A 16,707-nucleotide genomic window follows, 5' to 3' on the forward strand; every position below is an offset into this window, starting at 1 on the left:
AAGAAATTTGATGGCGCTCAACAAAAAAAGCTACAAGGGATGGACACACTAGCACACCACAACTTATATGTAATAGAAAAGAAAACAACAGCAGCACATTTGTATGGCCTCTCAAACGGTCGCAGTGTTAACAAAGTGCCCCGCAGACATTTTCAGGAAATTAGAGCATTATAAAGAAGCTATTGTATGAGATTTGTGTTGTATTCTTGCAGTTATGTCCACAAACTGCATTTAGCAGTAGTTTATGAGGGAGATGTGACCTCGACACATTCAGACATCTGTGGATTGAGGCCCTCCTGGGGCCACAGCACATGACAGCGACATCTTATCAATTAATAACAATAATTCCAGGAGCTGTTGGTTCTTGATCACATCACACTGGAAGTAAATTATTCTGCAAATTTCAAGATTAGAGATTGCAGATCTGCTTTAATTTACTTGCTGTCATTTTTTTTATGTCTGCAGAATAATTACATTGATGTTTTATATGGCCAGAAATGATAGATATAAATGTGAAAGTAATGATTGTAACTGCTGATGTCAAAATACAGCAGCAGGGATGGATTAATGGAACATAATGGTGCTGCTGAACTGTCCAGCTTCACTGACACACATCAAACACAGAATCCAATAAAAACCAAACTCGTATATGCTGCGTGGAGTTTAAATGTGCTGAAATGTGAAGAATTTCATCATAACTCCGGGCTTTCATGTGGTAATATAACAACAAAAGAAAAGATCTAGTATGTGGACAGCTTGATTTTATGGGCACTGACGGGGTACATACTATCCATCTTATGTTTACTGTTAAACTGACATTGTGTGTTGGCATCAGCAAAAGTGGAAAGATATAAATACAGACAAGGAACCCTGATGAGTGTGTGGCATTTAGGTCTGGTAATATGATTGTCTGACTATCATATCACGTAAGCCTAATGCGGGCAAGCTTTATACTTCCAACTGTGTTCACTGCAAAGTTTTTAGATTATATTAATTAAGTTATACAACTTTTAAAAATGTGTATTTTGATGAGTGCTGCACATTTACGGTATTTAGAAAACACTGTGAAGTTTGCCTTGTATGGTGCAGCTCTCAAGTCTGCAGACTCCAGGTAAATGTGACAGTGCAGCCCAAAGCACTCCATCCTTAGCCTTGCACAGAGGGAATAGGGAAAAGGGGAAAGAGAGGATAGGTAAACAGAGCCATTAGAGACAAATCTATTTCTGAAGAAAACAAAATCACATCATCAAACAAGAGAAAAAGAAAAATATGATCCTGCAGCCCTTCGGGCCCCGGCGTTGCAATGATAGCCGACTATGGCATTTGTCTTTATCAGTCTGCCTTGAGGGAGGGAGAGAGTGGTGGGAAGGTGTGAGAATAAAAAGAGAATGAGAAAGACCGTGAAAACAAAGAGCCCTGCACCTTCTTTACTCGTCACAAAAAGCTACACGAATTCGTGACTTTTCTGTTTTCATGAGACGTGAACAGCTCGTGTGTGATTGTTCCTCTTTCATACATGTTTGGGGTTTTTTCGCTGTCGGGACGAAGCTGCTTTCAGATGGTCATTCTTTAAATATAGCAGGGTGAAGGGCTCGGTGGACAGCGAGCCACAGCATCATCAGTCATGACTAGCCTGGGGAGGCCTACGCAGCTTCATCAAAATGACAAGATTGACTTTCCAGATTTTATCCTTTCTGTGTGACATTTGGTTGTTTATCCTGCTTTGCAGTAGCAGCACCAGACTCTTTATAGTGCCCTGTGTATTGAGAGATCCTCTTGAAATATATATGCAGTGGTGTGAAAAAGTGTTTGCCCCCTTCCTGATTTCCAATTTTTTTACATGTCTGTCACACTTAAATGTTTCAGATCATCAAACAAATGTAAATATTAGTCAAAGATAACACAAGTAAACACAAAATGCAGTTTTTAAATGAAGGTTTTTATTATTAAGGGAGAAAAAAAAATCCAAATCCACATGGCCCTGTGTGAAAAAGTGTTTGCCCCCTCCTGTTAAAACATAACTTAACTGTGGTTTATCACACCCGAGTTCAATTTATCTAGCCACACCCAGGCCTGATTACTGACACACCTGCTCTCAATCAAGAAATCACTTAAATAGGACCTGAAGTGAAGTAGACCAAAAGATCCTCAAAAGCTAGACATCATGCCGATATCCAAAGAAATTCAGGAACAAATGAAAAAGAAAGTAATTGAGATCTATCAGTCTGGAAAAGGTTATAAAGCCATTTCTAAAGCTTTGGGACTCCAGCGAACCACAGAGAGAGCCATTATCCACAAATGGAGAAAACATGGAACAGTGGTGAACCTTCCCGGGAGTGGCTGGCCAACCAAAATTACCCCAAGAGCGCAGCGACGACTCATCCGAGAGTTCACAAAAGACCCCACGACAACATCCAGAGAACTGCAGGCCTCACTTGCCTCAGTTGAGGTCAGTGTTCATGACTCCACCATAAGAAAGAGACTGGGCAAAAATGGCTGCATGGCAGAGTTCCAAGACGAAAACCACAGCTGAGCAAAAAGAACATTAAGGCTCGTCTCATTTTTGCCAGAAAACATCTTTATGATCCCCAAGACTTTTGGGAAAATACTCTGTGGACTGACGAGACAAAAGTTGAATTTTTTGGAAGGTGTGTGTCCCATTACATCTGGTGTAAAAGTAACAGAAAAAGAACATCATACCAACAGTAAAATGTGGTGGTGGTAGTGTGATGGTCTGGGGCTGTTTTGCTGCTTCAGGGCCTGGAAGACTTGCTGTGATAAATGGAACCATGAATTCTACCGTGTACCAAAAAAAAAATTCTTTTTCTGAAATGCGGTGTTACATTTACGCCAGATGTAATGGGACACACACCTTCCAAAAAATTCAACTTTTGTCTCGTCAGTCCACAGAGTATTTTCCCAAAAGTCTTGGGGATCATCAAGATGTTTTCTGGCAAAAATGAGACGAGCCTTAATGTTCTTTTTGCTCAGCTGTGGTTTTCGTCTTGGAACTCTGCCATGCAGCCATTTCTGCCCAGTCTCTTTCTTATGGTGGAGTCATGAACACTGACCTCAACTGAGGCAAGTGAGGCCTGCAGTTCTCTGGATGTTGTCGTGGGGTCTTTTGTGAACTCTCGGATGAGTCGTCGCTGCGCTCTTTGGGTAATTTTGGTCGGCCGGCCACTCCCGGGAAGGTTCACCACTGTTCCATGTTTTCTCCATTTGTGGATAATGGCTCTCTCTGTGGTTCGCTGGAGTCCCAAAGCTTTAGAAATGGCTTTATAACCTTTTCCAGACTGATAGATCTCAATTACTTTCTTTTTCATTTGTTCCTGAATTTCTTTGGATATCGGCATGATGTCTAGCTTTTGAGGATCTTTTGGTCTACTCCACTTCAGGTCCTATTTAAGTGATTTCTTGATTGAGAACAGGTGTGTCAGTAATCAGGTCTGGGTGTGGCTGGAGAAATTGAACTCGGGTGTGATAAACCACAGTTAAGTTATGTTTTAACAGGAGGGGGCAAACACTTTTTCACACAGGGCCATGTGGGTTTGGATTTCTTTTCTCCCTTAATAATAAAAACCTTCATTTAAAAACTGCATTTTGTGTTTACTTGTGTTATCTTTGACTAATATTTAAATTTGTTTGATGATCTGAAACATTTAAGTGTGACAGACATGCAAAAAAATTGGAAATCAGAAAGGAACACTTTTTCACACCACTGTATATATATGGAGAGAGAGAGAGAGAGGGGGGGGTAAACTGATAAGGGTGACCTTAAAATTACATTCAGTTACATGAATTAAGTTACATTAGTATCTGTCCTTGCAACAAATGCATCTATTAGTAGTGATTGTTTTTAATCTATTGTTGCCATTTAGCATAATGAAGTAACCAGGGAGCTGTTGAGACAAACATCGGGGAAGCAATAACAAGACTAAGAGGCTACAGCCATGCTAATGTCAGCATGCTAATATGTTCACACTGGAAAGTGCTAATGTTCAGTAAGTGTAATGTACACATTTTATTTGAGCTTGTTAGCATGGTAACCTTTGCCAGTTAGCTCTGTGCGGTTTTGCAGGTATTTTTAATCCCTACGCTAAAAACTTGCTCGGATTGAACATTTTACCTGATGATGGCATTTGAGGAAAACATAAGGGTTGAACATGTGCAAAATGTCATCCCTTTTAATAGTTGTTTTCTGGAGAAAAGTCATGGAGCTATCCACCTGCTCCCCAATGTAATTCGGATTCATTGTTGTGGAATCAGAAATGTCGCGGCAGTCCATCTATTAGTTGTCACCAAATGATATTGTCATCCCTAAAAGTCTTTTTTTGATATCGGGTACATTTGTTTCATAGTATCAGATGGACTGTATTTCCATCTGACAATTGAAGACGCCTCTATTTGTCCTCCGTCTTGGCTGGGTTCTATTATAGCCTGTCTGCCTGTCTTCATAGCTGATGCCAAGTCCTTACAGATGCTTCATCAGTACGTCTTTCCAATGCCAGTCATTTTTCAGCCTTTTTTTTTTTTTTTTTTTTTTTTACAGCCGAGAGCAGGCACTCTCTGAAGGAGGCTTGTTTGTGCTACAGCCAGGCTCACAGATATTTAGTGGCTCTGCTGTTTTCTTTTCTTCTCCCTCTGTTCAGTTGGAATACCCCAGGGAAATTTGGCTGTCTGATATCTTCCTTTTTTTTTTTTTTTTTTTTGTCCTGCTGACCAGTTTTTATTTCTCCCCACCAGTTTGCAGTTTGCCAGGATGCTGTCACTAACTTTAATGGCTAATTGTCTGCAAAGTGATTTGAGTGTCGTGCTGCCTGCTATCTTAATATTTACAGTTAGAAAGGCACATTTTATGTAGATATATAAAGTCAAATTTGAGAAATACATTTACTAGCCTTCTTGCTTCTTGTTTATTTCTAAATGTTGAATTAATCAGACTATGTCAGACTATTAATGATGTTGGGGACATTAAGAAGTTATGGAATATTAAAGCAAAGGCATCAGAGCTTCTCACATCTGAGCAACGTGCAGCAGACGGCAGGGGGAGGGATAGTTGGTGCCAGCATCCTCGGAAAGCTGTGCCAATGCTGTTTGAGTGAAACGACAACACAGTCTTGTGTGACTGCTAAGCTATCTGCCATCTGGACTCAATTGAAGGACTCAAGTGTCTTAATTGGACACGAGTAAAGAAGCCCTGTTCACATCAAGCAAAGGTTCAGGCTCATTTCTATTTCCTCTGACAGTCCCACTGTTTGTGAAAGTCAAATCTCATCCCGTGTGGATGTGACGACGCTGACGATGATGGCAATAATCATCATCAGTGTCATCATGTTGTGCTGTTATAGTTCGGCAATCTAGATAATTCCGAATTTTTACGACAAGGTAGTCGAACAGCGAAATTGTCAAATGGCAGAATAATAGTGATGGATACAGCGGTGACAGTTGCGCTCTTATTTTAGCTGTGCAGGAGTGAATAATGAGGTTCTCCCTCCTCTGCCCCCCCCCCTCTCTCTCTCTCTCTCTCTCTCTCTCTCTCTCTCTCTCTCTCTCTCTCTCTCTCTCTCTCTCTCTCTCTCTCTCTCTCTCTCTCTCTCTCTCTCTCTCTCTCTCTCTCTCTCTCTCCCCGTGTGCCCTTTCTGCTTCAGGTCAGAACATCGCGTTCCCCCCAGTGGCTCTGTGGGTAACTGTTGGCCTGGCCGTGTGTCTGCTGGTGCTGCTCATTGCCCTGGCTGCTGTCTGCCGCAGGAAGATCAAGGAGAGCTGCGAGGAGGCCAGGAGAGAAGGTACGGGGAGTGAAAGAGAGAGGCGAGTGGTGGCTCTGCACATTCAACAGCAGTGTGTATTCTTACAATTCATTGGTGATGACTCGCATGGATTTCTGTATTGAAGCCTCAAGGTCAGATAAAAGCATGTTGTGGGGCTTTATTAGGAGCAATATGAAATGTGAGTCTCTGAGCAGTGGCGACTTTGGAGCTATATGCACAAAAAAGTGGAATAAAGTAATGGAATAATTTCCAGTTTTTTTTTTTTTTTCTCGGACCGTGTTGCCCTGCTGCGTACACAGTTCAAGGGCCTGCTGAATAATGGATGTTAACCTATGATGCGCTCAGGCTCTTTCAACCCTTCTTGGGGCCTTCATTAGAATGCAGGACGATTCCTTAAACCCCTTCACATAGTGGGCCAGTAGATGATATGCATAACTGCTACGTGTTGCCTGGATCATGTGGGAGGCACAATGAGAGAGAGAGAGAGAGCAGTGATGAGATGTTAACTGCTCAAGGAACTTTGAGAATCCAGAGGGAGTTCTGCTTAATGTGTATAGGCAGGATCTCGGATGGTGGGACACATATCTGCGGCAGGGAGGAACATCATTACTCGGGTCCAATAATTAGAGTTGCGGAATAGCTGAGGATCGCCGCAAGTGCAAAGAGAAAAAGTTTTGAAATGAGATAGATAGTGCAAAGCCACCAGCTCGGCTGTAATGAGATCCGCTCAGAGTGGAGGAGACATTTAAATAAAGGTCAGCCAGTGTCTGCACCAGGGCCCAGAGGTTTAAAAATAAATATGGAAGTGACACAGACTCAGAGGAAAGAGTAAATAGCTCCATGAAACATATGAAATCAAATGAAATGGAAAGAGAGAAATATAATGTGGTTCCTCCCACGGGCAAAGGGCTCTGAGGGGTTGTGGGGCCTTTTTGTTCACTGGGCTGGATGAGGAGCTGCTTGTCTCGCCTGCAGCCCCTAACACTGAAGGCGGGATTGATTATGTGGTCATCCACTGTCCGCCTTATTGAAATGTTAGGTCTTATTTTGTCCCCCACCAGCAATGCTTTTGGAGTCTTTGGTGTTTTCCAAGCACGAACCTGAAGAGTGGGAACGCCGACTTATTCACATATCATGCAGACTCTTATACTCCTGATAGGGTGATACTGTATGAATACAGATGTAGGGGGGCTTAAAATAGGATTGCTATGCACATATCCGGAGCTGTGGGGAGGGCAGGAAGCAGGAAAGTGCAACCTAATTGTGGTTGTCTTATCTTTTAATGGTGTTCCCGGGAATGGCCAGATTGAAGTTGACTCTGTCTTCACTGTGTCTGTGTAGCGAGCGTGGCGGGGTCAGTAAAAGTGGAGAAGTGAGTAAGTCATTTTTCTTCCCTGTCATAATGTATGTGGAGCAGCAGAATGTGTATCATAGCCGAGCAGAGCAGCTTGTGGTGCTGCAGTTGGAAGTGAAAGCTCAATTCCACAGGCAGTGTTGTATCTCAACACCAGCACGGCTCTGTTCTCTCCGATATTGTATTTTTACATTCATCCGTCTCCTCCGCCTTCTTTACATAATGACTGCAGCTACGTATCTAATATATGCTTTGAATGACCTATCCAGGGCCACTGATCCAGTTCTCCAAAGCTCATTTTACATTCAGATAACCATGTGATTTAATCAAACCTACTCTTGGGATGGTGTGTTCACGACATGGGACAGATCTCCCCAGCGTGATAGATGAAAGTTGTGAGGGAAGCGGTGTTTTCCCTGTGGAGCACATGTTTGACTGGGGTGAACCCTCAGGAAAAACAGGTTTACCCCGGGCCAAACGCTATCATTGACCGGCTTTGTGTGCACATGACTCACATGAAATAACAGACAAATAGATGTATTTTTATTCCAAGTCTGGCTAGAAAATAATAAAATAAAAACTGGCATTTGTTTAATCTCTGACCCAAATACTGGCCAAAAACAGCTGTTCATCAGACATATATTTTAAATGTCCCAAGTTGTATTCCATTTGTTTTTTGATATTAAAGCAGGTTTTTATGAATACTGTGGAAGTGTCAAAACACAGCTCGTATTCAGCAGCTGGTTTGGATGAGCCTTTTGGAAGTCAGTGAGTTTTTGATGTCACAAACTCATGCTCGTGTCATATGTCTGCCCTCAGGACAGCCCATTGTCCCACCTCTTATGTGAAAGAAAACGTCAAGCAATTCATGGGGGAGAGTAGCAAGCTACAAGCCTAAAGAAAACCTGTGTTTTGCCTGGGCGTGCTATTCCACTATTTTTAGACCCAAATTCACTGGATGGACATAAGGGTTTGGCCATGCACCGTTGGCTATTGTTTAGAGTCGTTGCATCCTAATGGGTGTAGAGTTATTTTTTTAAACTATTGAAATGGTCTTTAACCAATCAGCATTGACCACCATATAACTTACATTGTGCACCAAGACTCTGCCACTGGTAGGACAACTTCGTCATCGCACTGAGCCTTCCCCACATGCCTGTCCTTTAGAAGAGCTGAGTAAACCTTCATGCAAACAGGGTTTCCAGGCTATGAACACAGAGAAAACTGGTGGAGCCGAGCTATGGGCATGCATCCTCGGAAAACAGTCAGCCAATCAGAAGAGAGGGTCATTGATATTAATGGTCTTAAAGAAACAGACACAAAACAGCCTTTTATTCGGAGAACTCCAGAGAGAAGCTTAAGGGCGGAGATGTAAAACTATATTGGGTTGTTCTTTAGTACTTAAACCACAAAAATATCTTCTTATGGATATCAAGACAGTAAATAAAACAAGAATTTGTTTTCATTTGTGTCACCAAGAGATGAAATTCAAACGAAGAGGAAATTAATTCAAACCGACGCAGCACAAAATGCAGCTTTCATTAAGCCTTATGTCCTAATAAGCAAAGAGGTTTTACAAATAAGAAAGCTATGCTGTTTCTAGGTTGCAGGAATGAATGAATTAGGCCACTAATCAGTGTATTTATAGCACTATAGGTTTACTAACTGGGACCATTTGCTTTTGCTTACCTTTGAATCACTGATGACACCACAGCAGTGTTTGAAAAGGTTTAGCAGCATTGCTGCAACGCTTCTGGATCAGAAAACACAGAGACAGAAGGCGGGATGATGAGGAACAGTAACAGTCTCCCGGCTTCAATGAACAGCTGTTTCTGTCCCCCGACTCTCGTCTTTTATGTGTGTTGTCCAGCTTTTGCACTTAAGCCATAACCACCCTCTTTTTTTATCCCCACGCGTTTGGAAAGCAACCAATAGGGGCATAAAATTGTAACAGTCAATGTACAAGGGAGGCAGGTCTCACTCCCTTCTCTGTGGATGCCCTCATCTTCACCCTGACTTTAAGGCACCTTTTAAATGAGTCTCACTCTCCTACGATTGCCCTGTCCCTCAAGGTATTTTCGCTGCTGCCTCAGAGGTAGGATTGTTGGAGGTGTTAAATGAAGCAGTAAATGTAAACGGGCTCACACACACCTGTGTTAATTTAACACTGCAGTTCTGAGGATGGTTCTGAAGTAGTTGTATGTTTGACTTGTTTTTTCCAAGGTGCTTTTGTGGATTTTTCTCTCAAAGATGTACGCATTAACAGGTTAACTGTATTGTTGACATCCAGTTCAAAGTTGGCAACAAAATATGCTCTTGTTTGCAGATGGTCTAAATGCCCCCCCAAAACTGTGAAGCTGACTGGCCAGAGCCATATGTTGGTCTGACTAATGTTTGGTAATAATCTGCAGCCATATACAGAGTATAATACAGTAAAATGTGTTTAAAAATTTAAAATTTCTAATAGACACGGTGAAACCAAAATGAAGGAATGTGGTGTGGGTATATTTTAATGCATATACAGGCTGTTTGAATCTGGAAACTCAATACGTTCTGCTGTTTTTACTTAATTTCCCTCGAGGATTACAGTCTCTGCTGTCAAAGTCGAGGAAAATCAGACAATCGTGAGGGAGTATAAACATGTAAATTGTGTTGCTTTGACATTTAATTTTATTCAATTGTCAGTTTAATCTAATGTATCAGCCTCTAAATGGTGGATCTCGAGCCTGATTGTGATGAGAATGTCGTCACAGAAGAAATATCCACCACTTGGATACTCAGTCCCAGGCTATTTTTAGGTTGTGTGTGTGTGCGCACATGCACATGTATGCCACGTGTGTATGTAAGTGTGACAGCCATCATTGGGTAGCCTTCCTAACTCTGTTGACAGTGGGTTTTCAGAGAGCCCGCAGCTAAAGCCTAATGTGATTACTGTCTTTGTGAAAGGGCTGGATAGGAGGTTAAAGGGTGGATATGGCTCTGTGTGTGTGTGTGTGTGTGTGTGTGTGTGTGTGTGTGTGTGTGTGTGTGTGTGTGTGTGTGTGTGTGTGTGTGTGTGTGTGTGTGTGTGTGTGTGTGTGTGTGTGTGTGTGTGTGTGTGTGTGTGTGTGTGATGTGGTGGGGGTCCCATTGTGTGGAGCTTCATCGTCATATAGCTCTCTCATCACAGCTTGTCCTTTGAGCTGTGAAGGATCAGCTCACCACAGGCTTGTGATGAAGTGACTACATTCTGTGGCTGTCTTTGTGAGGTGGCTCCCACTGATAATGGCTCTTCTGTCTTCCCACAGCTGAAGAGGCCAAGGAGCTGGAGGAAGAGGAGTCAAAGACAGGTCAGTCTGTCCACACCTGGTCAAAGCCTCAGCCTCACGTGTGGTCAGGAAACAGCTGCAGTTACAAAACGTTCACATCTTTTAGCTCAAACTGATGCTCAAATGTTTAAATATGTTTAATCTTTTGCATTCGGCAGTGTTTGGTCTGCCATCTTTAACAAGAAGTGCAGGTGTCAGGATGGTAGGACCCCAACAGAGCAAGCAACTGAATGTTAAGTTTGTTTACTGAAGTGCCCTGATGAAGCATGAGTGCACGAAAAAAATGAGACCAGCTCCAAGCACCGAATCCATTCAACACAGCTACCCAATGGCATAACTCTTCCTCTGTGTGTATAAGTGTTGGAGGCAGAGAGAGAGAGAGAGAGACGGGATGCACTAATTTAGTGATGCCAACACGCTGTTTTACATTAAACGTTTCCCTAAAGCTGCAGCTATAACAGTAAAATATATCTTGTCTGTAAATTGAATGGTAACAAGTTCTACAAGTTTCATAAAAGGCTAACAGTAGTGCTGCTGCAGTGTCCTCAAATGATCGAGTTTATCAGCCGAACCGATGATACAGTCGAGCCCTGGCTCAGATGTGTTTGTTTTCACATGATATTGTTGTTACATAGAATAAATTGCTTTACGTTTTATAATTGCAAGTCCTGCAAAAGAAATAGACTTATGATAGTCCTCGCACCACCTCTGGTATTCTCCCAGCTACTGCTCTTTCAAATCCAACCAGTTCAAATCACCCAGCATAGACAACGACCAAACGAAATTTTACTTTATATTCAAACGGGTCAAAACTGAGCATTTAGTGAACGAACTTAACAAGACCAGGAGTCTGTGGACACACCAGCAGCTCTGCTACCATACTGGCAATGGCACTGTGATGTTAAGCATCACAGGCGTGTATAGGCCCAGATCTCATTGGCTGCGGCTGCGCATTTCGTTGATGTCAATACGTCCGCCATATTGATAGAGGGAAGCCGCTCTACATCATGGACGTATGTCAAAATACCTACATATTATGTAGATAGTAACAGTAATATTTCTGTGACATAATATTTTATATTTACTGACTCAACATAATACATTTTATTGTTTTTTTCTTCACCTGATGGCTAGTTTAACTTTGTGTAACATTGACAGTCCCTTTCATTCCTTCATGTTAGTTTGCAAGAAAAATAATTTACTGCTATATATTGAATTCAACTTGTTTGCAACAGTACGATAAGACAAGATAACTTCTCACCTGTGAAATGTTACTCCCTGTTGCTTGGTTTTGTCATTTCTCATATTAGAATATTCAAAGTCTGTCATTCGAAGTCTGTTATTATCTATTTTCACCGAGCAGGGAGCACATCAATATGGTGGTGGCAGAGATCCACCTCACACAGTATATACCATATGGGTAAATGCTATATCTCTTTTTAATATTTTCACCACCTTAGTTTAGCATATTAGCATGCCATGTTAACATTTACTAATCAGCACTACAGCTGAAGTTGGAGTTTCCACGGGTTACCTCGCAACATAATTGTACCGAGAAGGCTTCAGGAAGTTGCTGGCTTAAGAAAATAGTCTGAAAACTGCAAACGTTTTTACATGTCACTTAATATTGTTAATATTACAGTCACATGCTAATTAGTGAGCTTTAGAGGTGCTGGTAAGCACTTTTTTTTTTTTACTTCGCATACAGGCAAACTTGTTGTTTCCCCCAGTTTCCAGTCTCGGTGATTAGCTAAGGGAACATGCACAAGCATAAATGATGACAATCTGCTGTCTAAGTCTCAGCAAGAAAGGGAATAAGCATATTTCCCTAAACACAACAATTACTTTAATGCCAATGAAGGTATTCAAGATTTTGTTTTTTTCTGTTGCTTTACATTAAAGTTATAGGTTTGTCAGTATTTATATTTTTCTTTGAAATAACACGTGCTTCTTTTACCATAATAGGAGTGATGTGATATTTTGCTTAGCAGGAAATATGACCTTATGAGGCCAGAATTAATTTTGCCATTAGCAAGCAGAGCAAGCTTCTTCTGCCTGCCCAGCCTCAGTGAGTCCCCCTCACAGTCCTGAGCAGTTCTCCCTCAAGCGTTAATGTCATTAAAGTTATTCATTTGACTCCTTTATTCTGATTTAATTATTTAGCCTTTCTGTGAACGCCGAAGTTAATACCATGTGATTTTAATAAGCTGAGAGGTGAAGGACAGTCTCTGAGTGAAGGAGGGACGATGGCTTTTATTCTCTACTGCCTCTCTCATGAATGTTTCAGAGAGATCCGTGCAGCCAGGAGCAGGGTCAGCCATCCCGCAACCAGCGCGACTTAATAGCTCAGCCTCGCTAAAGGTGCTGGGCGAAGGAGAATAGAGCTGGAAGACTGTAGTATGCCCACAGTCCAGTGACAAGACAGCTACTTGCAGCCACCCCCTGCTCTCGCTCCTGAGCTTCATCGTCCATGCACCTGGTTGATCCAGGTGGAGGTTGTGGGCGGTGAGCTGGTGAAGTCAAGCTAATGGCTCTGTCTTCTGAGATCACTCTCTAAGCAATTCAGACAGGCAGCTTTGTTTTGCCATCTGGCTCCAATTGCGCTGACAAAGGCAGAGGTTCCTGCATGAGACAAAGGAGCTGAAATGAGCCCCACTTTAATAAACCCAGGATGATGGGGAGCCACGTTTGTGTGTTATCTTAATGAGCTGTCCAAAGGAGAGTGCGCCTCCCCTTTCAAAGCCAGCCTGATTGGAACAATAACCAGTGATAACGAGGGACCTGGGCTCATTCATTTGCAATGGGGTAGGTTCCCTTTGTTGCCTCTACAGCAGAGGCAAATAATGTTTAACAAACACTGGAGCTCAAATTCTGAATGTGTGTGCTGGTGCTAAAGCCAACAGCAACCCCTTTCACACACAAACACACAGTCTCACGCAGAGGGAAACACCCACGGCACACAGAAAGAAGCTCTGTTATACGCTAATGCCCATCCACATGCAGAGACGTGCCGTGCATACAGCTCTCGCTGCCTTCATCCCTCACCTCCTCTCTGAAATGTGTTCAGTAATCTGAGCATGATGTGCTGTTTAGAGGGGCTGCAGTCATGCAAGTGCAGCTCCTCCTGTCAGAAGCTGGCTTCAGTTTGTGCGCACTAGCCTCTGTCTCCCTAAAGCCTGGACTCTGAGGAGTCAGGCCTTAGCAACAAGGCCCGGGAAGAGAGTGCTACTCAGTGACCCAGTTCTTTCACAGACAAAGAATCGTTGGAAAGGAACAATTTGACACACCCTCCGAAAAGGGAGCAGGATGTGAAAAACGGTTTTATTAACCCTTCTTAACTGAGGCAAAGTACCGTGAAGGTGGAAGGTTAGGGAATATCATGCCCCGGAAAGCTGATAGCAGGACGCTCCACCCTTCACTCTCTCTTCTGACTCCTTCATGCCAAGGCCACCACTGAAAGATGGATGACAGTTGCTAAAATCATATTAAAGCCTCAAGCCGAGGAGCTCATCACCCTAACTGTTGTGCTGTTTTGAAGAAGCTAGCTTGCTAAGGCTGTGAGAAGGTGACTCTCGAGCAGACAGACAGAAACAAGGACAGCTGTACCAGAGTCAAAGTCACCTCTGTGCTTATTATATTCTCTTTCTATCTTGTCTATCGAGTTACACCGCAATGGAAATACAGCAGCTTAATGTGAGGAACATATTACTCACTCTGTTTCACATGGAATTGAAGGGAAGCATATTGAGTAAATTAATTCAATTGTTTGTAGCTTCCTATTCATATGTGTCTGTATGTTCCTTTAAATCACATATGTTTTATTGCCTCTGGGATATAATCCATTACACGTACAAATTGCCATCTTGACTCATGATAGAAAGTTGTTTTTACATTTCCATTTCCAAAACCTGGGTAACTGCAAACAGAAATGATGAAAAAACAATTTAATAAGGTTGTTAATTTGACATATTTGTAAAAATCTCTTTGTCCCCTTATCTTAATTGATTGACCCTTACAATTGCCTGGCATTATCAGAACATATGGGTCCGGCCACGCTAAACTATTGGAGCAAGCTTTAACCAATCAGCATTGACCACCATATAACGTATCTTGTGCACTGAAACTCTCCAACTGGTGACATTGTTGAATAGTTGTTTTTCCCAGCAGACATTTTGATTGTAGGGTAAGGTAAGAGTGTATTAATGATGGCTCAGTTCCATTCAGTAAGTCATGACGGTGAACCAGCATGCACAAAAGCTGGTCCTCCCCCAATTGTTATACAGCCATCATCAAGACACATGAACAGGACAAGTCAAAACATCTGCCATAAAAATGGTCTACATACTACTATTACATACTACTGTATAGTCAGACGGAGCCAGGCTACCTTAGCACATTTTCACAGCTGAAAGTCTGGATCAAGTTCCAATCGTTCTGCTGATCGATTGTTGGTGACAGTAACGCGCCAACAAACTGAGCAAGGCGCCAACAAAGTCAGCGAAAAAGACTGCTAACAAACCAACAGGGATGTAAACAAAATAAAATTTGTACTATTTTCTGAAATTTGCTTTTCTATTTTTTTTTATTTTTTTTATGAAGAAGTACAAGATTTGCCCTCGGAGTACATTGACCTAAATGTAGAAATTCATATTAAATACTACATACTGAAAAATCTCTTGGAATTCTTGGACTGCATGGCATTGTCAGACCACAGCTTATTAAAAAGTTGCATGCAGTATTCTTATAATGTAACCCAGATTGACAGACCTGCAGGTCACTAACATACCATTCCACATTGCTACAGCTGGAATTGAGAGGTCCTTAGAAAACAGCCCCAGGCAACTCAGCTTGACATGCCCTCCCTTTTCACTGGCACCACATACTCAACCAGTGGGCGCTCCCAACGGTCACACATTACTGACTAAAGATATGTAAATAGAACATTCATGTTGCCTTCATTATTAGATGTGGGTCACTGAATAACTTCAAGAGTGCTAATTAAAAGAGCTCCCTGCACACTACTGCTTCGTAGTTGCACACGCATTATTCAGGCAATGCACTCGTGTTCCTTGCTGTTTCAACACCGTACAGTAAACCACATGTTCACTATTGTGTTTTCTCCAAGAGTGAACCCTGGGACTCTTTTTCAGTGTGTTAGGCCGAGTAACACTAGTTGGATAATAATGGGAATATAAAGCTCATATCACATTAATCAGTAGCTCCCCCACTACACCAAATCCTCTAATTATACACAAATAGCAGTTTTCTGCATGCTTTCCCTTGTTATTTTATGTATTACACACGTGCAACATGAGAAGGTGTTATATTATGTTACAAAAGGGAATTGGCAATTGTTGGAGAAACTTTTTCTCTCTCCTTTTGTCCCTTCCTTGCTTTTGAGTTCAGTAGGAAACTCATCAAGAATGTGCTGCACACCGAGCTACTTCTGCAACCGCTCAGGTTATCTGCTGGTCCGGGGAGGAAAAGGCCACCTGATTGTTGTCAGAAGAGATAGAAGAAAAATAGCAGCTCCTAAATCATTTGGAATAATGAGTGTTGTCACAGTTAATAAAAACAGTCAAACCACTCGGCGCTGTACATCACAACAACAACAACAACAACAACAACAACGGTCCAGTCCCACTACCAGCTTGTTTGCATATTAGACAAAAGTAACGGTGTACAGAGTGCTTTCGGGAGAGGACAGGGTTTTTTTTTAGGGGTGAAAGCAATCTTTTTTTTTTTTTTTTTCTGGGAAGAAGCCCCCTTTACAGGCGCCATTTACATCCTCCTGCCATACACAACCCCACATCACCCCTGCACCCCCCCCCCAATCCCCCTTCTGTCATGTAATCTACGCTCCTCTGACAGCACAGCCAAGGCCCGGTGGGAAGAGTGCCTATCCATCTCACTACCCCAATCTGCCTCCCCTGTTTGGTTCCACATGAGCACTCAGCTGCTGTGACTAATTAAATAAAGCACTGTGCCCTCTGCTTCCTGTTAGCCATGGCAAGGTTGGTGCACAGAGATGGAGCGGAGGAGGAGGAGGAGGAGGAAGAGGGGTGCTGAAGGAGGAGGGATAACAACTCCAAAGCCTGTGATAATGCTTTGGTCCATGAGACAATGGTCATGAACGTTACACTGATGCCAGCACTTTACAATAGTTGCCAGATGTTTTATTGATTCCATATTTTCAGCTGAAGTATTCATTCTTGTTTGTTCTCTTTTCTGCAGCCATGACACTACTGAAGAGCTAAGGTCAAGAGAATAAAGG

The 16,707-nt window shown here is 42.3% G+C and overlaps 1 protein-coding gene across 1 annotated transcript in view; it reads left to right on the forward strand.

The window, feature by feature from the left end:
• Positions 1–16,707, forward strand: part of cd276 (CD276 molecule) — a 68,722-nt gene that overhangs the window by 38,552 nt on the left and 13,463 nt on the right. The window contains exons 5-7 of the mRNA XM_069690485.1: positions 5,652–5,789; positions 10,413–10,454; positions 16,668–16,706. Coding sequence (XP_069546586.1) covers positions 5,652–5,789; positions 10,413–10,454; positions 16,668–16,690 — 203 coding nt within the window. The 3' untranslated portion in view covers positions 16,691–16,706. The remainder of the gene's footprint in view (positions 1–5,651; positions 5,790–10,412; positions 10,455–16,667; position 16,707) is intronic.

This window comes from Brachyistius frenatus, unplaced genomic scaffold (assembly GCF_029030835.1).
Source record: "Brachyistius frenatus isolate BFR_SWC_R1_liver_20210118 unplaced genomic scaffold, ASM2903083v1 Contig_9, whole genome shotgun sequence".
NCBI lineage: Eukaryota > Metazoa > Chordata > Actinopteri > Embiotocidae > Brachyistius > Brachyistius frenatus.